Genomic DNA, 25313 nt, shown 5'->3' with positions numbered 1-25313 from the left:
CATAAACCCTTCGGGAATCTTGTCAGGTTTCCCACATGGCCTAAGGCTTTTTAAAGGATTTGACATTCCTCACTTTCCAGCTATTTGCTTTGAACTTTGAACTTCTTTCTAAGTGTTGAATGTACTCTTGACACTTTAGATCATTACCACAGCTGGGAATGGAAAAGACCAATCATTTGGGATATCAGATGGCAAGAGAAAAAAGCTTCTTGCTGCATGAGGAAAGAGGTACAGAATTCTTGCCTCTGTGAACTACCATCCTTTTGTCATTGATCCCATGCTGTTGCTCAAACTGAGCAAATATAGGCAGTCTGTATAGCTTTGTGCAAGAGAAAAAGGTAATGGCTAGAGGATCCCCATGCTAACAGGAATATTGGGTATTCACTAGCACTTCCAAGGACTTATCTTTCTGGCAAACCTGAGCAATTTTATTCACACAAGGTCAAAAGAAAAGAAGATATCTGAGACATATGGTGTGACTCTTGGGGATGGTCCCATGTAGGCTAAGGGTTGGACTCAATGATCCTTGTGGGTTCCCGCCAACTCAGCGTATTCTGCGATTCTGTGATTCTTGCATGGCATTCTATGCAGTTGTGGAAGAGAGGACCACAAAACAGTGAATCAATTATGTGCTTGAAAAACTGAATTTTGGCCCTTTCTACATGACAAAGGCATCATTGAGACAACAAAATTCAATTTTACTACACTGTTGTCCTGAAGAAAAGTTGGCTGTCTGAGCATAAATTAACCATTATTTATTATCACAGAAGAATTTGGGTTAACTGGAGACAATGACCTAGCTTTAAATCTATCATGAGGTCTTTTATTATTTCTTCTTTATCTTGTACCTTACACTAAACCCCATCTTGATCTTTATCTGTCTGTGCCCAAATCTTTTCCAGATACACAATATCTATACTTACCAGTAAATGTAGTACTTATCATGCTTGTGTCATTATAGTCAGTTTACCTGCTATTAAGGTTTGAGCTCAGTAATAAGCCTCTGCAGTTGTCAACTGTCTGTGAATCACATGATTGGTAATTTATTGCAAACATACACTTACACAAATCACAGGTTCAAAGATTTTTTCAACTTTTCAGTCACAATGGCTAAAGCCATACCTGTGCTGAAGTCAATGAAAATTTTGACATGGACTACCTCAGACTATTCTCCTTGATGATTTTTTTCAGATTTTTAGAATCTTTCTGAAAAGATCTGAAGCTCAGTGGTACCTGAAGACATATTTATTAATTGCCCTAATAGCTTTCCGTTACATTGTTACAGCTGTATTTAAACTCTTACTCCTCATTTAACTGTAAAATAAATGATAAAGGAGAACACTTTTCCCTTTTGCCAACTAAACAAGGAATGCTATCAAGAAAAACTGTACCCTTGTTCTTTCTTTGAGGAATTTATACCGCTCCTGAAGGTCCTGGAGTTCAAGCTGAGCAATGTAATGCTCAGCCATCCCACTTCCTTTCACTTCAATGGTCTCCAACAGGCTGTTGTGACTCAACACCTCTTCACTGAGTAGCTGCAAAACAGAGAGAGAAGAACACACAAAGGGCAGCATTAAAACAAGACCATGGATTAATCTCGCAGTTACACAGGCTTTTTGTTGCCTATAAGGTGACATGGGCTTGTTGCTGGTTTGTTGTAAGTCAAACACACCTTGGCTTTGCTGAGGGCAGCTGTTTTTTCCCTCAGTTCAGCATACTGCCTTTCAGAAGCATTCATACTTGCTTCTACTTTATCCATCCATCTGGAAAACTGATGAATATCTTCCTGGTAACTTGTCCATTTGGATAGAGCTCCTTCCAGTTGACTGTAATTTAAAAATACATATTTGTTGTGATTGTGGAGGTTCCCATGCTATTAAAACACTGAGATATAGTCAAATAAAGATATTGTAGACTATAATTATGAGAAAGATGTATCAGAAACTAAGCAGTCTGTTAAAATCCTACAGGTTTTAACTAGGAGCATTGTTTGGCTAATAAAGAGAAATTAAGTTTTCCAAACCTGGAATGTTAAGGAGGTTTGTAAGTTAGCTGATATATTCTAGATTTAGTAAAATAATTGCAACTGAAAAAATAAGGCGCAGAATCAGAATTTTTCTGTCCCTTTGCATACATTCCAAAGTTACTGCATTCCAGTGTTTAATTATCTTTGGTTTTTTAACTTGAAATATTTGCAACTATTGATGCTCCATCAAAGAAGACTACATTTTTTCCCTATATTTTTTTATTCTATCACTAGGAGTGTCACTATTGGACACTGCTATGACAGTATGTTCTGTGAAATGCTAGCAAGTGGAAAACCAGATAGGATCTTGACAGAGCAACCATTAATGTCCATGATAAGATCTTATTTCTGAGAAGATTTCACGGCATCAAGTGCAACACGAAGTAAAATATACAACAAGATTATGAACATGGAATACAGTTTTAAGAGTATATTGACAATAAGGGTTAGATTCCTCCCCTTTTCTAATTCAAATGCATATGCCACTTATGGCCTCTAGACCTGCAGTGTTTGGCACATGCAGTCACTTTACACGAATTTGATTCTTGTAATAATAAAATTATGGGAATTACTTTTCAAAAGTTTAGGCAGTGCTTTGTTGCTAAGCGTCATTCTGCACCTCATGCCATTTTTACCTCTTGCACTGGATACAAGCAGATAGAAGAGAAGCCCAGCTGTCCTTCAAGTTCTGCAACTGCCCTTCAATCACTGGTACTCCCTCCAGAGAAGTATTTTGTAGAACAGATTCTCCTCTTGTCAGAATGATTTTCATTTGGATTTCTTTTTCTTGTTTCACTGCTAGCAGGCTCTAAAAAGTGAGTGGATATTATTTTATTTTTATCATTAACTGGTCATGAATATTCTAACTGGCTTTAAGGAATATGAGCTGAGCATATTTAGCAGCTGGTACAGTCAATTGGAAAAGGGACAGTGGGGTCACAGCTGGGCTTCGACAAGGCAAAAGTGACTTTCAAAGGGTAGGTTCAGGCTATTAAAAAAAATATTAGTTGACAGGGAAGTTTTCATGGAATCTGTGCAGGTACTTACAGTGTATCAGAGAAAGTACTGCCAGGTGGAAAAGCTGACATTCCAAAGGAAATGTCATTTAGATGGAAAACAGGAGGATATACTCACAGAGAAAACAAGATGTAATGACAAAGCTCTTCTACAAGGCTAAAATACACTTCTACCAATCTAGGATTTATTTGCAACTTAAAGTTATCAACAAATAAAGTTAGCAGACTGTCAGCAATGTCAGCCTAGAGACTTAGTTCCTGGAGTTGTGCAGTTGCAAACTAACAGTTCCTAATACTACGCAAACTCATGAAAAGCCTAAAAGCATGAACCCAAAAGACTCAATGAACAAAAGGCAAAACACAATTTTAGTATTATGCTACAGTCTCTTGATTTTTGATGTATCCTTCTAATTTTGAGAATTTTCAGCTCAAAATCTGAGACATCGATAATATAAAAAGTATTGTTTTATAAATACTGCTCTTAGACATTATTGTACACTGATACCAACAGATGCTATTTTATTAACTGTAGTCACCATTTTAAAAGCAATGATAGGAACAGGTGTTTTGAATCAACTGTATCACCTGTAAGATCTAGGAATATATATTAAAATAACAGAAGTGAATACCCTGTTTCATCCATTTAACCTTCAGCAGCCACACAATGTCTTTTGAGTACTTTAAGAATTTTCATATATGCAGCTCTCTCTCTCTCTTAGAGGTCTCTATATCCTTCTTAGACAGAAGTTTTAATAATGAGCTCTTTCTGCTACAAGGAGTTATTTTTCAATAAATTGAAAATCAGTGTCTGAAAAACAGTCATTAGATTAATACACAACAACTAAGTATCTTATATTTGTATTCTTCTTATAGATCTAAAAAGAGCAGGTTTTGGACTCTTGTTTCCATACCTCTAGTTTTAACATCCGGCTGTCCAGAACACTCTTGTCTGCAGTGGGATGACGGTAGGAATCCAGCATGTGAACTGCATCAGCAACCCAGTCCTGGAGGTCCTTGACACTGTGTGAGAACTGCTGGTGCTCTAATACAATCCTATCCATTCTGGAAATTTTCTCCTGCAATTCATATAGCAGTTAGCACCAACAGTATTTAAAAGATTGCTTATTCCCCATATCTACTTATGGACTTCAGAATGAGTCTCTTAAACTATACTCAGAAATTTGCCTTATACATTGATAATTACAAGTACACTTACTTGAGCACTGAATGCATTTTGCATACAAGCACACACTAATGCATTGTCCAAAGATAAAATACAAATGAAAAATTCAGAAATTACTTTTTTTGTTTTCTAAATTTAAAGCTTCAGTTTTCTGGTTTTGTTTTTTCTTAAACATCTGGTAAATCACATTTAAACTCCATGTCAGTGTTGCACTGGAAGATAACTTGCGAAATCTGCCAGTGTGCAAGAAAGACTTAAGCCTGTGAAGCTATGCCACTGCACCTACATTACTTTGTTAATATTTGGAAAAGACAGACCTGTTTTCCTCAATGACTCCCATCAGTATAACTATTCTTCTGAAAAATCACTGACACTCACACAAATCAAAAAGAAATGCTCAAGTTACATTGCTAAAAGGCTTGAGCTGAACAGGAATACACAGCAGAGTGTATTTCACACTGTGACAGAAGTAAAGTCAAGTCAGTGTAACAGGCTTAGGAAGTTTCTGAGAGGGATCTTTCTCAAGCTTCCACAGCTACCCAAAGAATGTCAGGATTTCTCTCACAGGCTGGATCATCTGTCCTCTGTCTTAGACTCCTTCTTCTCATCCTGTAATCTCCTACAAGTTCTGTTCACATAAGCTTATATTAGTAACTCATGCATATTTCGCTTCTTCATTTTCATTGCAGACATGAAAATTTATTATGGTCATGCATGCAATCATTTTTATGAAGTCACAGATATGCTTTATAATTGTTATTTCCACAGCAAATGTAGATATCAAAAAAGTAGCAATCCCCCAAACATAAATACTTTCTGAATTGAATAGTTATTCTAAAACATATTCCCTATACCCTTAATCATTCTTGTTATTGTAGCAACTGTAAGCCTAATTCCATATCAAGCCTCCTTCATGACGTGAACTTTGCAAAAAGTAACAGTCCTAATACGAAGGCCTTCTTATATCTCTACACAATAGAGATGGTAGAAGTGATGAAGTGCGTCAAGTACCACTCAAAAAAGACAGTTAGGTTAAATTCTTGGTTCTTGGCCTGATGCTTTAGAATTTGGCCTATGCCTGCCCTTGAATCTTCAAAAGCAGCCTAGGAGGTATCTTTTCTAGAAGACCAATCTGTTACTTTTAGATGAAGATACTTACAATGCAAATAATCATCATTATAGATGAGATGAAATAATAACTTTTCTGCATTATGTATTTTCTAAAAAAACTACCCTTCCCTCATTTTTGAAATATACTCCTTTCAGGTGCCACTTATTACAAAACTAAAATGTCTTCAATGCTTAAAATAATCAAAATCAAATCTGATTATTATAGAATCAGGTGAGGTTTACTTCTTAATCAACACACTTTTAAATAAAAAAATAAAAAATCAGTTACATTTTGTTGACAGTTCTTACTTTCCACTCCTAAAAGTCAATGTGAAAGACAGAATAGATCAGACACCACAGAGCAGACAAGCAAGACAACTGCAGTGTTTCACATTTCAGTCTTTATTTTTCCCTACATACATCAAAGGAATTGCTTAAAAGCACATACACTGGGTGCATTACCTTTGTCAGATTGCTTAGAGTAAGATACTGAGAAGACAACTGAGACACTTTGCGCATAAAGCTTTTGCTGACAGCTTGTTCTTCCCACAGCTGCTGAGCTTTCTCTTTTAGCCTGTTGAGCTGATGCTCGTGGCAGCTTATTTCCTCAAGGACAGACTGTAAAGCAGAAGCACGGTAATATTAAGACTGGGTGCAAGTAAGCTGGAAATAGAGAAGCATGAAGGCACCATGAAAAATAGAAGTGACATATGGCAAACTTGCTGAGAAAGGCACGCCATACGGTTACAACAATGAAGCAGTAAGTCAAAGAAACGTGGAGATGCAAAACTTGATGGAACAGGATCATCAACAGCATTGAAACCAGTTCTCATCTTATTTAGAGGTCAGGATGCTAGAATGATGAAGCTTGTGTAAGGAAACAATGAGGCCAGGAGGATGGGACAGGAAAGTCTGGCTGGGGTAAACACACTTATAAGTCACCTGCAACTTCTGCTGTTCTCTCCTCTTGGAAGGAAGATCATGGAGCCGACTGCTACTTCCTTGTACTATCTTCTCAGTTGAGGTCAGCCACTCCTGCAAAGGCTCAGCAGTTGCTTCGAAGTCCTTCATCTGGATCTTTAAGTTCTGGGAAGATATGCAAATATCTATGAACAATCTCAGTGCACTGGACATAACTAATGCACAAGACAGAGATTAAGTACACAAAAAGGATACGTAATTGCAGGCAAATTATAGACAGCTCTTCAAACAAATTACATCAGCCCTGCCTCTTCCTATCCCACAGATACTGAAATAAAAGTCTGAGAGGGCACACTTTCAAAAAGCGAAACAGAGGCAACAATGTACTACATGGATAAGGGGAGGCTGAAGCAAATTTCCTCTGAATGGAAAGCTTTACAGATCTTAGGAGATTTGACTCAATCTAAGCATAACTAACATAACTTAAGGCAATCTGAAGAAAGGCCGATTTTGGATATGAGTTTTCTGGCTGCAGTCATTCACATTGACCTCTCCTTAAATGGGCTGCCACTATTTCTAGGTGATGTTTGACTAAGTTCAACCCAATCTGGGGGAACACTTCTGGTTATACTGTAACATTTTGGTCATACAAATGTGTGCCTTAAAGGCGTATGTAGGCATTCCTTCAATGTCTGCATATTTTTCTTGTAGGCTTTTTCTGCATTAGTTAAAAAAAGAACATCAGAAATAATGCATATGGAATAGAATCCCAAACAGCATAGCTCCTGTGCCCTAGTTATTTTATTTTTTAACCCCAGACATATTTAGTTTTCTTTTTAGATATACCCTTATCACTTGAACATCAGAATGAAAAACTAAGCCTATGAGACTGGGAAATGTTTGACTCAAAAAGACTAACCTCTAAGAACATCCTCTTTCCATGGTAACCCTGATATAAAGAAAGGTAAGTCCTTGCTACTCGAGAATTTTCTTTGAAGCGCTTTCCTACATAACGCATTAAATGTATTTAAACTTTTTTCTCAGCTGTCTATGCAGCATTGGTTTGGAACAAGAATGCCTATGAACTTTAATTCTCCTGTGCTATGCAGGGAATTCCAGTTAAGATTTTTCGACCTTAAAACCTAGGACCTTAAAAAAGATTATGATTTTAAGATATTCTCAATCAGCTGGTTGAATTGTGAGTTCTGAACAGAGAAAGGCGCTGGCATTTATTTAAAAAGTTCCTCAAATAAATAGGTACATTTCACCTATTTGCAATAAGAAAGACAACATTTACACACTGTTCTGGGACTATTCAATCAGCAACGGTGTCAGAAACCTGTGCAGAAATACTTCTTCAAAAAGAAAATGTGTTTTAGTAACCCAGTACAATTTGATGAGACTCTGATGAATCTGAGCAGTTGCCAGCTTTGATTCTGAACAACAGCCTTCTCCATAAAACATTTCACTTAAATCAAAGTGGATTCAGGTCATAAAAATAGAAGCAAACAAAAGTAAAGTGTAAGCAGAAGAATAAGACTTCTTGAAAATAGTTACATATTAATTCTGTCACATCATAAAAACTTACAGCTATACACAAAATCTAAGCTATGCTGTTTGAAACAGAAGCAAAGAGGAAATTTAGATCCAGTCCTTCCCCACTGGTTCAATACCTCCAATGCAGATTTCTTCTGGTGGAGGGTGGTGATAAAATTTTTCCAATCTTCTTTAGCAGTAGCAGATTTGTCCTGGATAACTTTAGCCTTTTCCTTTGGTAAAACAGAGCACAGCAGTTCTCCTTTGGATGCTACCAGGTTTAGCTTTTGTTGCCCATTCTCACTTTCCGATAAGAATTCCTAAAAATAAAAGAATAAAATAATAGTATAAAATAATAGTATAGAATAATAGAATAATAGAATAAAATAATAGTAATAAAAGAAGCTAATTGGTGAACTTTGGGTCCCAATAAAGGCAAGGTCCCAGAAAATTTATGAGGGATAAGAGTTTACTGTTTCTGCTTGTTAACATGCTAACACATCTTTCAGTATATTCTATTTCAATATTCCTTGTATTGATTGGATTTACAGATAACAGTTACTTAGTCCAGAAATGCTACGTCTAAATAATGTATATATAAGACTCTAGGATCACCTGTATGTTCTGTATTTCCTGAGACAGTTACTGGTCATTTACTTGGTTATTATACTTTAAATATCCATGGTACAGAAAGTGACAAAAGTTTCATTTCAGCGAACTAGTATCCTGGCAGAGGTAACACAGGGGCCCACTCAGAGGCACACACAGGACTGGAGCCTTGCCCATGGGTAAGCTCCACCTATGCTGGCTTTCTCACAAGCATGTGGGGGTGTGGACTGATGCTTAGATCCTGAGCAATGTCCAATCTGTGTGGTTTATACCTCTGTATCCTTAATTTATCTTCCCTGTTTGAAAGTATTCTTTTTTAACAGAAATCTTGCATGATACTGGAGAGCAAGAAGTGTATGGAAAAGGGCATGTGCAAGAATTATACAGATATGTAAGGAAAGAGACAGATTTTTAAATTCTAGTTTATTGGGACAATGTTTTTATAATTACTAAAAAACTTTGTGAGCACTTAGGACTCAAAAGAAATTAGCAGTCTTGAACAGCAATATTTTAAACTGTTACTATTATGATTATGTAATACACAAATAGTTTCATATCCATAATCATAATCCCCTGCAAAAAACAACAGAATCTTGTGTCTGAAATGCAGGTGTCACATTCACGCTCAAGAGTAACAGGTTTGATACCAGAATTACTAGGTCAGGTTCTGATTCTGTGTTACACTAGAGGTCTTAATAGAGAATGCAAAGGGTCTGTTAGCTTTGAGATAACACGGATTAAGTTCTGGCTATATTAAAATTTAAGATATACTTGCCTCATAAGTTAATTATGTCAAATGTGCTAACAGACAGAACATTAACTTTCAAGGAAAAAAAAAAAAAGTTTATATAGGTTACTAAGACATCACCAGAAGTCCTAAAGCAGTCAAAAAAAAGTTTATTTCATCTATAATGAAATCTCATCTTCCTTTCAGGAAGAAGGAGAGCAAGGTAAGGTCTTATGCTATGAGGGGGCTACAGTGATAAAGAAAAAAAAATTACCAATGTTGAAAAAAACCTGCAACTTTGCTAAAACATTTATATTCAAGTAAAAAATTACCAGGACTTTTCCCCCTGATATTTTCTCTGAAGATATTCTCATTATGCTGAAGTGAAATATTTGATATATTAATATATCATTTTTTGCTCTTTTAAGTAAACCACTTTAGCAAGGGAAAGTGAATTTACCAGAAGGAGAAGGAAGTGATTTGGCTTTTGCTATTTTCTGAGAAACAGATATGAATTTCTTCTGTTACACTGTCTAACTAAAGGTATAACAGTTGCATTATATAATTCTTACTTTGCTATTTTCAGTTAAAATTAGAGCTCTATTCTATTAATAGAAGTATTTCTTTCAATTGATTTATTAAAATAAACTTCCAGTTGACACTCCTTTCTACAGAACTGTTTGGACTTATTTTAGCTTTATGTGAAAAAGACACTTTTTAAATGCCCACTTGCACTGCACAGAATTTAACTCTGGTCTTGTACCATAAGGGCTCCACTTCCATACATGAGGAAAAATATTCACATAACTGTGAAATAATTCCAGATACTAAGACCCGATTCTGATATCATTCTGATTTTAGAGTAGTATCCCACTTAAAACATAATTTTTCCCATCGCAAAGAAGAAACAGACAGTTAGAACTACAAAGCTACTATGAGAGATTACTTACAAACTGTAGCCCAACAATTAAACTAAACAATATAGATTAGTAAAGAAAAAGAGTGTTTATTTCCTTGCAATTAGTCACCTTCGGTGTTAACAATAACAACATCAATAAAAAATAGTAATTAATCAAACAATCCAATCTGAGCTGCATATGAAATTCATTGGGTCTTCCTTAGACTAGCATTTTACTGTCATAGAGTTACCTGTATTTTCTGCAGACTTCCTGAAGCTTCACTGATATTTTGAGGCACATCAAAGCATTTGGCAGTGGTGACTTTTGCATTGACCAGCCACTGCTGAAAATCCCTGAAAGCCGTCCGAAATCTTTGCTGCAAGATCTGCTCTTTGCTCTGACATCCTTTTGAAGCTTGCAGGCAGAGACTGGGTTTATGACATCAGGGGAGAAGAAAAGAGCAAGGGAGGGAGTGAGGAAAGGTAGGACTCTGTTAGGTGACAATGCTATTATTTAGTTCTCAGAAATACAATGGTAAGGTTAGGTTAACCTGGATTCCTCCTACCAAATTTATGCACATAACTGAAGCACCAGGAAATCCACTAGAAGCTTTCAGTTCTTAAAAGTGAAGCATGTAAATTGGGACATAACTGTCACAGATATGACAGGTATAAGTGTTTCCAGAGAGTGACTCAGAGCAACAAAGCCTGAACAGACTCTGCAAGCCCTTTTCTCTCTATGGGGACAGGGTGCAGAACCATAGTGATTATTTCTGTGGCTCAGTTAAGTCCACAATGTTAAAAGAGATCAATCTGAGACATCACACCCTTCTTCTGCAGCTACAGAAGGCAGAAGCTATAATCCCCTGCAAAAAACAACAGAATCTTGTGTCTGAAATGCAGGTGTCACATTCCAAAGTAAATTAGAGAGAGTGACCTGAGAGAAAGACAGAAAGCAAGCAAATGCTACCTCTCCTAGCTAGTTCCTGTTTCAAGGAAAAGTAAACTGAAGGACAAAATGAAGAAAAGTATATAACTAGGTGGTGGAGCTTGTTCCTCCTTCAGACAAATAAGACATGCTGCTACCTCACAGTTTTTTACAAGTACTCTTTCTGAAATAGGTCAGGTATGGACATACATTTAGTTTCACCTGAGTTTAGTGGCATAGCCTGGCTTAAGGGAAAAAAAAACCAAAGAACAAAAAAAATCCAACTTACTACTTTCTATAAATTCTGTTGACACCAAAATTAAAATAATGATTCTAATCACTGCATACCTCTAATTCTAAAATTCTAATTAATGGTTCCCTAAAAGATGGCTCACATCCTGCCACACACACATGGGATTAAATATAAACAAGATGAATGTGTACCTGTTATACTCCTTAATCAATCCTGAAACTTTTGAAGAATGAGTACTCAGATCCCTGGAAAATCTACAAAGATCGTTCAACTGACTTTTGATCTCATCTGTAATATGTTCAGACTCTACTAGAGCATCCAATGTTTCCTGTTAAAACAAAAGAAATGAAGAATATTGGTGAGTATGTGTAAAAAAAAAATACATCTTTTGAATCAAAATTTATCAGAGTTTAAATTCGAACTAATTTATGATCTATGCATATTTATCAAGAGTATTTTAGCAGTCAAATCTAGAGAAGCTTATTTGAAATTATGAGTTTCTAGAGATAAAACTTCTGGACGCCTCAACTTTCTTAGCTCAAAATGTTCTCAAAGCACATTTTGAAATATAAATTTAATTTCAATAAATGAGCTATATTCTTGTCAATTAGCTGCATACATATGAAAGTACATATAATTAGGGAACAGCAAATGATATATGTTTATATAAATAAAATTGGCCTGTTGACTTGAGTTTAGCATGTTGGATAAAAACTGTTTTGAGCCGTATCCAGAAAGTTAATTTACACCCATAGCTTTTTATCAGCTTCAACTCTTTCACAGATGACTTCATAATGTAAAAGTACAGCTGCTCACAATCCTGTGAGAGTAACTGGGTTACTGCCTGTCACTGCTGCACTGGAAAGACTCTTTCTTTGGAGACAGCTAAGCCAACAACAACAAAAAAAGCTCTTTTGTTGGCTTTGCTTTCGTCACTTGGAGAGGTGTGATAAGTATTCCAACAAAAACGGTGCTTGTTGGTGTCCACAGCATCTCCACTGTCGAATCCTGCCAGCTACTCCAGCATAATGAGCAGTGCAGACTTGGCTCCTTGCCTCACTAGGAACTAAATTCTTCAGACAGTCCTCTTAGACTAACAGCAGAGACTCTGCAGTGCAGGCAGGCCAGAGCATTTGGCATGTACAGATTAGTTTGGCTAAAGTGCTAGTCTGGAAGAAGCATACAATATAAATTTAAGAAACAGATCACATGAAAATGAAGACAGATTTGAATAGGGACCCGGAAGTGGGAAATAGGGATGTCCCCAGATTACATTTCTGAATATATATATATATATATATGAAGGTGCTTGAAAATATACATGGTAAACAATTTGTAATAATCTATCAGTATAATACTGAATGTCCAGGAAAAGTAAAAATTATACACTTGAAAACATATGTAGAATGTTTACAAAATATCACAATCCACATTACAGAGATAAAAATGTTCACTTAGCAGATTTTTCACTGTAAAATATTAACTCTGCAATAAATAAATATCTCTTTATGCAAAACAAAAGTAAAAAGAAACATTAGCAAGAGTCTAGCAAGCTAATCAACAGACTTAATAAGAACAGCAAAAGGGCAAGCACCACGGATGAAGCTCATGTGTCTGCTGTTCACAAGCAACTTTGTGCTTGCTTCATATCTCTTTTTCTGAAAAAGTCTGCAAAACTGTGACATTGATTTTTTAAGATCTATATCGTGTTTTTGAGCCAGTAAAAAGAGATAAAAGATATATTGCTTTTTTGTAGTAACTGAGCTGTCAGGAAGAAAAAGCACAACTATCCATCTTGAAAAAAATGAAGCTACAAGTGGGTGTTGGCTATGAACAACAGAGCTTTAGACCCTAATAACAGCTTGATTATATTAACATTACAGAAATCTGTTTGCATCTACAGATTACAGGGAAGCCTTGTAAAATTAAGTCTAGAGACATTTCAGATGTATTAGGTGTAAAAACTTTTATGTATTATTGTTAGTCTGAAAAAATATTTTGCTGCAGCAGATTTTTCAGGACTCCTCTGACTAACATTATTCATATTATGGATTTTATCTTCTTTGAGCCACTCATACAGCAGCAATCTGTTCAATCATGATTAAAAGACTCTTTTACATTACACACTGCCAGTTTGTTTCAATGCCATATAATGCAGAATTTGAATTAAGTAATTATGCAATAGCAATGATGCTTAGAAAAAACCCTTAAACAAACTACTTTTTGCTTATGTTACTTTATGTTAAACTACTTAAAGGATTTTTTGAAAGCATTAGAAATAACAACACAATGGACACCACACAGAATGTCACAAATTGCCTAGGGCAGGAATCACCATAATGAAATGCAAACACCTCTTTTTTTTGGTAAAGAAAGCATGTCTTAACACTAGTATAGGCTTAAAACTGCCTGGTTTCAATACAAGTTTTCCGTTTCAAATAACCTACCTCAAAAACTACTAAAAGGTTATTCTGATGACATACAGCCTTAGCTATAACCTACTAACAAACAGGAACAATAACTTGCAAAACAGGGTAAATTTAACTATGTCATTTTTCCATACAGAAAGAGTGCTAACACTGTTGCAGCCACCTAGATTTAATTTTGAATCTGACAATTACCAAAATAATTTGCTGAATTCCAAGTGCAAAATCTGTTGCTCTTATGTTGCACATACCTAAGGGAACAGAGCTTGAGTATAACACAGTAACCAAATGAGCTTGATAATTCTGAGAATTAGGAAATGCATTTTTAATTTGTGGCCTTGGCTTACATAGCAACAGAATCACTGTGAAACAATGGAAATGGAAAGCTGCAGTGCTATTTTATGTTCACAATAGAGCCTATCCCTGGGGTCCAGAAATGGAAGGAGTACTGTCACATTTCCTCTAACTATAAATAAAATTACATAGTAGTGCTGTGCATAGTTATATCTTGAGATGCTGCTGCATTTTCCTCATTAGCCAAAGTTTACAACTGTTACATAGAGCTACAGTACATACATATTATATATACTACTAATAAAAGCAATATCTTTTGAATTTAGTACTTTTCCATTTATGAAATAAAAAATGCCTGGTGTGTTGATGACAATCCCATGTCTTCCTTTCCTTTTTAAAAACATATATACTCGCATATTTGTACCACTGTTTGCTGCAACTTAATGTCAGCTTTGTTACTCCTATGGATACATACAAGCATTCAAGCAAGCGGTTTCTATAAATCTGTGCAAGGAATTCTGTGAAAGAGGAAGCCACAGAAATAACTTGTTTTGGATACTGGAGAAAAAGATTAATAATCTCAGTTCAAAAAGAAGGTGTTCTGGGTTTTTTTTGAATATGATTTCAGTCAAGGGGTCAGAAAGCAGGCATCACACACCTTTCTCTCTTTACTGAAACTGCTTTACTGCAACACTACCCTGTAAGGGAAATACTCTGTATCTTTCATCAACATCTCTGATTCACTGTAGCTGAGATACATACAAAGAAGCATCTTGCCTGTTGCAAATATATGTATATATTTATGTAGTGTGTGTGTGATACATACATGGGGAATATTTTTGCTAGAAGACAATTAGAAACAGAAACAACCTCTATTTCTCTAAATTCCACTGCATTCCAAAGCAAAGCAATTAGCAAACTTACAGAATAACTTCTTTAAATTTCAACGTGCAGAGTGTAAAGGATATTTCAAGAGAAGGAAAGTATAAGCTCAACACACTCCAAACAAACTTGAAGTCAGAAATGGCTCCAGTTGCTTACTTGGCTTTTAGGAAATGCTTCACATTTCCTCCATCAAGTGCTATTCCAGCTTGAAACACTGAGCAGCTTGGAAGCGCGGCTCAGAGCCGGTGTGCCAGCTCCTTGGCTTTATCACAGGGGCGAGCCCTGGTTTTAACACCTAAAATCCAGGCAGCGTTTGCTAAGCCTTGTACGGCAGAGGCCAAGGGGAGAATGTCTTCTGCTAACTGTGATCATAGTTTTAAAAAGAGTTTGGATAGTTGGGATTTCATGGAAATATCTCTCACGAGTACATCTTTATTACATTTCTACCTGACAGCCCCGCTTGGTGGAAGTTTCCTACCCACAGTGACCATACATTTACAACCAAGAAGCTGCTAGGAAAAGAAGCATGCCCTTACTTTCTCCTTGCGCCAGCTCTCCACGACCTCGGCGTCGGTGTGCCGGCTGTCGGCGGGGACCAGCCCCTGGGACCAGGCGGCCAGCTGCCCGCCGAGCCGCTGCACAGCCTCCTCCAGCCGCCCGGCCTGCGCCGCGAACTCCCGCTCCGACAGGGCCATCTGGCTCAGCAGGTCCCGCAGGCCGCCCTGGCTGCGGCGGGCGCTCTCCTCCCACTGCCGCCAGTCCGCCTGCAGCGCCTGCATCTCGGCCGCCAGCAGCTGGCACCCGCCGGCCGTGGTGCCGCGCTTCGCGGCGGGGGCCAGCGTCTCCACTCGGCACAGCCGGCCCGCGCCGGCCTGCCGGGACTCCACCAGCTCCTGCAGGGCGACATTGCCATGGTAACCCGGGGGCCGCCATCGCCATGGCCGCGAACGGGGGCCCGCCCGGGGGACGCGTCCCGTCTCCTCCCGTCCCGTCCCGCACCGAGCCGCGACTCTGGGAATCGCCGCCGGGGGCCGGGGGGAATAAAACCCAATAGATATGTGCGGACCTTGCATGGATTAAACGATTCTGAAACTGTCATAAGCTTTGGAGAGAAAGAATGCACGTGGTTTAGACGCTGAAAATAACGTTTTAGGCTGAGATTCGGAACATAACGACTTTGTTGTGATCTTTTCAATAAGAAAGGCTGGTGTGTAGCTGCTTGCAGCAGTCTTAAAAACGTAATGCAGTTTACAGCCTACCCGTGACCTGTGGTGTGCCAAAACTGATTGCACGAGGTTTTTTTCTGAGGTTTTTTTTCCAGAGCTGAATTTGTTCTACAGTGTCCTCTTTCAGTCTCACATATCTCATACAAGGGAATTTTGAGGCCTCTCAGTTTAAGAAACTGGAGAATATAAATACCATCCCAAACACTGCATGCTAGAGTGATGTTATTTCTTCTCTTGTTAGTCTTATGAGCTAGACACTGCTATCTCCTCCCCTTCCTGTTTAAAAGATCAGGAGTTTGAGCACAAAGGAGACTGAAAACTACCCAAGAGTGTACAACAAATCTGTAATTTGATTTTGGGGATCCTGAATCTTCAAAGAACATTCAAGTTCACTGGCCCACTCTCTCATGCTTAGGAGCAGATTAAATGTTATAATTATCTGAAAGTAAACACTAGACACAAGCAAAACATGCAGTCTGCTTTAATGCTGCATTCAGGAATATGAAAACTGCTTAGGCACTCAAATACCGAAGAATAGATGCAGGCTACGGAGAATACGCACAGAGAAGCAACCCATACATTTCTACTGTATTTGGGGAGGACAATCCTTGTGCTGTTTTACACGTCTCCATTTCATGCAAAGCAGAAAAGGTTGTTTCTGACTTTGATTCAGACAATTCTGCTCATGGAGAAAGCATATTTGGGGATGAGGACAGAAGCATTTTCATTAATCAGCTAAGCAACATTCTTCTGTGATGCCACTAGGCTTCAGCTCTGGTAAATTGTTTCCACGTGTGCTGTGACTAACAAATCTGATTATACTTTTACTCCATCTGTTAATACGGGGAAGGAAGTGAAAAACAAAGCACAGCTTAGAAAGCTTGCTTTCAGATAACTGAAGATCCCACAAGTGTTTGACTCGGGCTTATTTTAGAGCATAGAGTCTGAATTACAGAAGAAAGCTAACTTATCTTACATTGATTTTGGCCAGCTTCTTCTGTATAGTTGGTGTATCTCCAGATGCATCTGACCAGCGGTGAAGCTCTTCCTTTGCAGAATGCAGCCAGTCTGTGAATTCATGCACAGCATCAAGGTAGAGCAAATGATCCTTCACAATATCTTCCACTTTCCTCATTTTCTCCTATCATTCAGATGGGAAAAAAAAAAAAGACCATTAAAGTACTTAAATACTATGCTGGCTTTAAGTATGCAAGGCTGGTTTGACTTTATAGTGTGCATACTGGATAGAGTACAGCTTGTAGCAGCAGAACACAGCGCTACACTGCACAAGGTTTGGGTCAGGTTGGTCTGGACAAGCATTTTCTGCTGGAGCATAGGCCATCTGAAGATGAACACAAAAGTTAACACAGTCTAATGTATTGTTTAATAGATATCAATGCTGCAGTTGTGCAACTCCGGCAGGCCTTTTTCCTGATACACTCTGGAGAGAGTCTTGCAGATCACCCCTGAGTACTCCCAGGAAGCAGCATTGCTACCAGAAACACAGCTCTTATTTAGAATATTTATAAGCACCAAGTATTTACAAATGCTAAGCAGAGTCAGAGAGATGCCTCACAGGAAGACCACAAAGGAGGAGTTCCAGTGGTCAGAAGTGCAAAAGGTTCTTATGATGATGAGTCCCATTTTGACCATCAGATCAGGGGTGGCAGCTGTCCACAGCTACCTGCCCTGCAGTCCTGGAGGATGCTTTTCTTGACACAGACATACAACTGCCTCCTGGCTCTATCTTAGCTTTTTAATGTAAGCTTAAAGTGCGTCAGTTTACCTTACTATGAAACGGTGAAGGAGTATAGTGGCCTAGATTTGCCTTTGGTCTGACAGACTAGATTTGTTGCTATATTCTTGTGAGATAGCCCTAATGAGTATTTATCAGAACTAACCAAAAGTGAAGTGAGCTAATCAAATAGCTTTTTACTACTGCATGGATACTCTAATCTAGATTGAAGAGTCTTGAAAACAGTTTCGAATTAAACCACCTAAAAGTTAAACTCAGTTATTTTTAACTTTGATTAACTCAACATTCAACAGATGCTTTTAAAAACTAAGTTAGATTAATAAGTCCTACTGTTCCCTCTGAAAATAATTATCATAATTTCTCAAAATCTATCGGATCAACTAGACAATGGATGGTTACTAGCTAAACAAAGATGATCTAAAGTAAATCCTCAAAGCTTTTATATCTTAATGCATTTTGTGGAACAACAGGGTAAGAAAACGTCCACATACACCCGACTGCAAACAAAATAGCCTTTCTAGGGAAGTAAAAGAGCCTCAGTAAAGAAAGCCATGCATCTCTGTTCACATTGCTCACACCAAAATGTAGCACCAGTAGAAAGGGAGAATGGAAGCAAATTGTTTCGCTGTCCTCATCCGGTTGGCAGAAGGTCTCAGTTAGCTCATAGGTTTTTCCTTAGAAACCAAACAGAATATCTGTATAGCATGTGCAGTGCTTAGTGACTTGAAACACCACAAAATATGGGCATTTATCTTTTTGACAATAGGATTTCTCTTTCTGACAATATGTCAGGGAAGCATTTTATTCTGTCTCTCAGGAAGGCATTTCATTCTTCCCCTTCTAGGTAAAAAAGTGCTAGGAATGAATGAAAAAGAGTTAGAGGAACATAAATCTTTAAGAATATCAAAAATACTGCTGTATTTATGTAACTAGGAATAAAATATATGGCCTTCACTTTTCAAAAATAACCATAGAAATTTAAATTCCCAATACAGTTTTTGCATTCCATTGAATTTTACTAAACTGTATCCAATTTTTTACTAGACTTAACCATAATAGAGGCAAGATGATTCAAACACAGTCAATCCTTTAGTTACTAAAAAATTACAAAAATCAAATTTTTAGCTATATATACAAAGGTTTAAACATTTTATTTATTTGAAATGGAGATCTTTATCTTACCTTGGCCACAGTTGAGATGTCATTAAACTGTGTTTTTAGCTCTTCCTGAGCTGCATCTCCAAAAGAATCATCTCCCGTTTTTTCATATAGTTCCACAGCTTTGTCAATGAGTTGCTGTAAATCATCAGAGTGATCCTCTATCTCAGAAACAATAGCCTGGAAGTGGTCCAGCTGAGCAAACTTCTCCTTCAGACCAATCTGTGGTTCTAAAGGCTGTTCCACTTTGCGATCCAATTTCTCTAACCACTGTTCCAGCTGGTTCTTCCTTTCCAGATAGTCATTCCACTGGCTAATAACAGAATCTAGGCAGCTTACAGTAAAAGAAACAGACAAAGTGCAGATGAGAACTTCTGAACATTTGGAAAAAAAAAGAGTATGCTTATACCTTGTTACACAGTCTGTAGCCATGCATAATATTTAGAATATGTTTTTTTCTGCATCTTGCTTTAGTTTTCTATATTAATTGACATCCTAGTTATTCTAGAATTCCTGTGCGTTTTGGGCTACTAGGTACAGCCTAATGCAAGTGCTTCCCTATTTCAGGTTACATGAGTGATCTATCTGTCTCAGACTAATTAAAAGCACATTTCAGTGTCTGTACAGCAAAGTAAAATACTGAGCATTACTGGAGTAATAAAATATCCAGCAGCCTATGAAATTATTGTCAATTAGGAGATAATCAGCCAAGTTTTGAAAGAACAAATCAATTATCTATAGTACCATTTAAAATTTATAACAAATTCTCCTGACATATATTGTTCCTCCTACTAGATCACAGTATTTCTCTGGGATCCATGCTGAGGAATGTAATTCTCATTCCACTGGACTCAGTGATAGTCAAGCGTGTGGTAAGGATTTCACTCAAAATGCAAAGACTAACTTAATCTAAACAGTATTTTATGACAAAAATTGGCTGAAATTTGAGTGACATATTGAAGACAACCCATTATAATTTTCTACATGCGATTCGATTACAATTTTGGAGTAACTAAGAAAGTGGCACCACTTTCAATTGCAAAAATCCAATTTATCCATACCATGGCTCCCCCCATTGATATTTAGGACCCAGATATCCTAGCACTCAGATTATCTAAAATACAGATTTGTGACCTTTCTGATTTTTTTAGTTTTCATTAGAGAACAAAGGAAGCAGGATCATGCAGAAGCTCACTAAGAGTCATTTCTATCTGGTAATACCTGGGATGATAGAATAGAGGGTGCTTGTAAAACCTACAAATGACAGCAACAAGGAAGCAGCTGCAACTAGTTTGGATGACAGGATTTAAATGTCAGATGTTCTTAAAAGAAATTTTAAAAAGATAGAATTTTATGGTGAAAATAATGCTTACTTAGGAAGGAGAAATCAGATAGATCTACAAATACAAAATTGGGTATAACTGTCTAGGTTTAGTACTGTGAAAAAGGATTTGAAGATAGAGGATAAAGTAAACAAAATTCAGCAAAATTATACTATTGAGAGGAAAGGAAAATCTCATTCTGGAGAGGATTAGGAAGAGTGTTACGTGAAGGGAATGGAAAGTACTGATACACTATGCAGAATTAGTAAGGTCTCAAATACAGTAAGAGGGCAGCCCACTTTCAGTTATTATAGTTTAAGAAAAGTGTAGACAAACTAGTGGTAGTCTTCAATCTAGTGAATAAGAAGCAAAGATGAAAGAGGTCCAGAAAGTATTAGTACAGAGAAACATCACTCTATCTAGAACAGAGAAGATAGAGGCCTTCAGATATATAAAACAGTCTCATATAGACAGTAAGAAAAACTTCCCATTTCTACTGAGGTTAAAACAAGATGAAATCAGCTTAATATGCAAGAAAGATTATTTGTAGTTGATATTAGGATTTTGTTTTTTAATTAAAAAAAGTAATGAAAAACAGAATTGAGAAACCTTCCTAGAGTTTTGTATGGAAGAGGTAGGCAAATATCAGTCACATGTTCTTGGTCCTGCCCAAGTACAGGCTCAATAACTCAGAAAGCCCTTTCCAGATTTTTCTCTGTATGCATTTGTGTGATTTCTCTTCATTTTTAAATTACTATCAAGTACCATCTCATAAGAAATTTGATTCATCTGATAGGGTCAACTCATCTTTTTTTTTTTTTTAAAAGGACGTATTTTTCCCAGGCAATTTTGATTCTCTCTGACAATGTAAATTTCCCCTCACGTACCAGTAATGAATGAATGTACTTCTACGCGCAGTGAGGTACCACTCTGTGAGCAAAGATGGCAGCAAACCTGTGTTTTCCAAGTAGTCTTATCTTACCTTTGCCAGTTCACTGAGGTACTGATGATGTCATTCCATACATCCTTCAATGTCTCTAGCTCGGTTTGTATCACTTTTTGGCCTTCTTCATTGCTGCTTTTAAGTGCTTGTTCTCCTTTTCCAATGGCCATGTTCAGCTTAACTTCACCATCACCTTTGAGTAAGAGGATCTCCTGTGAGGCAAAATGAGTCAGAATATCAAATGTAACCTGATGAGAAATGAAAGCTGTTATTCTTTAAACAGTGGACACCATCTTCTCTGAACTCATTTATCCTTGATAATCATACCAGTATGAATTTCTAGGCACCTCTTTTTGTAAATGCCTGTACCTTACCATGTGCAGGTGACCCAGTAGTTTTTCCCGCAGTTATACAGGTTTCTTACTGTATTGGTCATCCTAAAATATTGTTCACCTTGCAGCAGATAATGAAGAGGTCAAACACAGCACAATAAGACAGAATCATGCAGCTAGAAGAAATCTCAAGAAAGACCATGGCAGGATCTTCTACCTTGAGGATCTTCCTAATATATGTTTATCTAACCTCTTCCTGAAGACCTGCTGTGATGGACACACCACAGACTCTCTTTGTCAATTATTCAAGGCTTCTCCTCTATTAGAAAGCTTTTTGGGACCTGAATATACATTTTCATAGTCCGTTATTCCTTATGAAATGTAATACCTGGCACCTATCTCCATTGAACTTCATCCTGTTTTTCATACTTCCCATCCCAATTTATCAAGATCACCTTAAATTCTTCTTCTTCATAACTATAAAAGAATAAAATATAAAAATATACCTTTTCCACTGATATGGCTCACACCTAATATTAATCTTGACGTCTAATCTCTAGTTTGATCCTTATTTACCTGTATTTGTGTCAGTCGTCTCTCCAGAGTGGCTTTGCTACCAAAAGTGCTCTGTGATGATGCCAGTTTATCTTGAACCTCTTTCACCCATGACCACATAGTCTCTGATGCCTCCTCCAGAGTGAGATGCTCTTGGAGTGCAAGCTGACAAGTTCGCAGCTTCTCCTTGACACTTTTGACCATGTTTTGATAATTGGTGAGATGCTGAGAAGCCAGACGCACTTCCCTCCCTGCACCATGGCCTTCTTCATTTAAAGTCTGTGCCATTTGGGACAACTGATCAAAAGATTCCCTGAAAAAAATAATGAGAGTGGAAATCAGTTTCAGAAAGCATAAATTATTATAGAAACTATCAGAAATTATTGGTTGCTATTATAGTCACCTACTTCACCAGTGATAGAGTTAATAATTAAAAGAAAAAATAATCTAGGAGGGACTGAAAGCAAATATAAGCAGTGTGTATTGATTAATATCTTTTCTTCAGTGCAGTGCCATTTATGCAGATTTTGTAGCTCAGAATGATCACACTGAAATCTTTGTGTTACACATTTAAATTAAAAGCTAACTTAATTTTCTTTTCAGATGTCAAACTTTCCAGTTCTATATGAACTGCTACCTTTTTGCACCTGCTAAAGCTTCTAAGAAGTTTATAGTCTTTGACAGGTAGGAAGGCATGATGAAAGGTCAGGCTATTTTTCCAGGATTAGACACTGACTCTGGGGTTCAGTACAAGGGTTAGTAAAAGGGATTAAAACTGGGTTTATACAGCCTCAGCTCATCTCAATCTACTTGATCACCCTTCCTGATATCTGGTGATTACAGGGAATTTGCCTCAGACCAAAATGTCTTGCATCAGTCTCAAGGGGATAGGGAGTGACAGGGTGTTTGTTTTTAGCATGCTGTGAGGCTTGAACAACTGACTACTATTTCTGTTCTATCTTCAGCAACCTGATAATAAAAAAAGCATTTGAAAAAACCACTGTGTACTGAAAACAGCAATTACTTCATCATCTATTGGCTAATTCTGAATTTTAGAAAGATTTCATAGCCAATGTGGATGCTATTTGAGCTCTTTTATAAAGCCAGCTGTATGGAAAGGGGATTCTGCTAACCTGGTTGGATCTGAATGTTGCAGGACAGAAGGAAAGAAAATTTTTAAATGGATATAATGATAAATGTAATTTTCACTATTGCTTGTAAAAGCAATATTTTCAAGATTTATTTTTTAAAATTATATTTTTCAGTTTCCATTTATTAATGAAGTATGATAAGCTTTTCTTAGTAAGAAATGTATCAACACCAAATATTGGAGTTCGTTGAAATTCCTTAAAAACTGGAAGTATCTGGATTTACCCTCTATTCACAGACAGTTCAGTTTTACTATTGCTTTAGCAGAGGAAAAAGTGAGAGTATTTTAGAAAATGTACTTTCAATATACCTTGAATTCAGCAACTCTTCCAGGAATTTTTCCACTTTTTGCACCTCCTTTTTCTTCTCGGAAATAAGCTGCTTGCTCTCTCCTAATGCTTCTGTGCTTATTCTTTCTTCCATGTCATGCATCCACAGGCCAAGTTTCTTGTACTGATCTTCAAAGCTATGGAACAGATACATACTCCCTTAAAAATACTTCTCAAATGCAGTAAAATTAGTAAGAAGTTAATATCCACAAGACTGGGTATCCATTTCATAAGTTGAGAATAAGAGTTGTACACAAAACATAATTCTGCAGTGACTACTAATCTAAAAATATTCAGCAACTCTCTAAAAATGTTCAGCAAAATCATGGGAACTACAGGCAGAACAGAAGCCTCCAAGATTTAAAGTGACAGTGCTTTTACTTATTACCAGATTCAATAAAAGCAGACCAAAAGAAAGGTTTTTCCAAAATCTTATAATGATTCAGTCTAAGAATGAAAAATGGGTAAAAGTGTCAGCACTGACACTTAGAACAGCTGAAGCATTGTGTTTTCAATTTCTCTAACAGAAGAGAACTGGAATCTGGAGTGCTCGAAACTCAGCAAAACAAGTTCTGGCTGTACGTTTGAAAACATTTTCCTTTAATGAAGGCGCACAATCTCATCCTGCTGTTTCACCCATTACTGCTACACTGTTTTCAATTAGCAAGAGTTTTGAATCTAGCTAGATCTGAAAATATTTTAACTCCCATAATTCCAGCCCTAAGCAGTAATTTAAGAGTGTTTTCTTCTTAGCTCCTTAGTAATTCTGTCCATCTGGAATGGGACAGAACAGGCACGTGCTGCATAAAAAGCAAACTACCTTCAAACTCCAATGCAGAAATTGAACACTTATCACACCTTTTCCTTCCAGGAAATGGCATTTAAATTACTGAAATCCCAACTACTGATTTGGGGTTGCATAAGCTACAGAGAACTTCTGCATATATGACCCTGATCCTCCACTCTTTAACCAAATTGATGCCCTTGGAGCAAGACCTCTTGCTTCATTTTCATCAGAGAACTTCAATTTCTCTTAAACATTTCCAAAGAAAAAAGCAAACAGGACTAGAGCAACTGGAAGTAATTTCATATATTGCCCCATAGTTCTGCAGCCAGACAGTTTCATGCACTCCATTTGTGACTACTAGTATTACTTACTTTTCCAGGTGTGAGGCGCAAGTTTCCAGGGCCTTCTTGTCATTCAGACACTGGTTGAGGAATTCCTGGAAGTTCTGCTTAGACTTTGCTATTTGCTCCTGAATATGGCTCACAACTGGTTTGGGTAAACAACCATACAAATTTTCTCCTTCCTTGCAGGCAGCATCTAATTTGTTCTGTCCCTCACTAACAGAATCCAGCACACCCTGCATAATGAAAGAATTTAAACATGCAAGATTTGATAACTAAAGATAAGCAATACTTCTATGAGAAGTGGTCCGATTTCCCCAACAAGATGACAACCATGTCTAGTTATGGAAACAATTCTAAGCAGATAGTTCATATAAAATTTTAATAAGTGGTGCTACAATTCACAGCACTCAATTTTCCTATTTGATCCCAAGGTAGTCATGGTTTTCTCTGGATAGTTTAATCATGTCCTGAAGACATTACACATTAGGGCTGTTTACAGTAGGTGTCTGCTATTTATGTTCTGTCTCACCGAAAGTATATACATATAAGCCTTGACATATCAGTGTTAATCTGAAGTGTTGATTAAGTAATAGTGTAAAG

General features: G+C 37.2%; 1 protein-coding gene across 21 annotated transcripts in view; it reads right to left on the bottom strand.

Moving 5' to 3' along the window:
• Window positions 1-25313, bottom strand: part of SYNE1 (spectrin repeat containing nuclear envelope protein 1) — a 306594-nt gene that overhangs the window by 143198 nt on the left and 138083 nt on the right. For all 21 annotated transcript variants that reach the window (XM_039385717.1, XM_039385719.1, XM_039385731.1 and 18 more), the window contains 16 exons: window positions 24741-24946; window positions 23564-23719; window positions 22126-22417; window positions 21257-21429; window positions 18977-19286; window positions 17015-17179; window positions 15349-15705; window positions 11399-11535; window positions 10278-10455; window positions 7930-8112; window positions 6278-6421; window positions 5798-5953; window positions 3954-4118; window positions 2662-2834; window positions 1673-1826; window positions 1392-1535 (listed from right to left, as the gene is read on the bottom strand). In XM_039385717.1, coding sequence (XP_039241651.1) covers window positions 1392-1535; window positions 1673-1826; window positions 2662-2834; window positions 3954-4118; window positions 5798-5953; window positions 6278-6421; window positions 7930-8112; window positions 10278-10455; window positions 11399-11535; window positions 15349-15705; window positions 17015-17179; window positions 18977-19286; window positions 21257-21429; window positions 22126-22417; window positions 23564-23719; window positions 24741-24946 — 3093 coding nt within the window. The remainder of the gene's footprint in view (window positions 1-1391; window positions 1536-1672; window positions 1827-2661; window positions 2835-3953; window positions 4119-5797; window positions 5954-6277; window positions 6422-7929; window positions 8113-10277; window positions 10456-11398; window positions 11536-15348; window positions 15706-17014; window positions 17180-18976; window positions 19287-21256; window positions 21430-22125; window positions 22418-23563; window positions 23720-24740; window positions 24947-25313) is intronic.

This window comes from Pipra filicauda, unplaced genomic scaffold (assembly GCF_003945595.2).
Source record: "Pipra filicauda isolate LSUMZ 115617 unplaced genomic scaffold, ASM394559v2 scaffold42_size3861933_pilon, whole genome shotgun sequence".
NCBI classification, from domain to species: domain Eukaryota; kingdom Metazoa; phylum Chordata; class Aves; order Passeriformes; family Pipridae; genus Pipra; species Pipra filicauda.
This window is presented reverse-complemented; position numbering and strand designations above follow the sequence as displayed.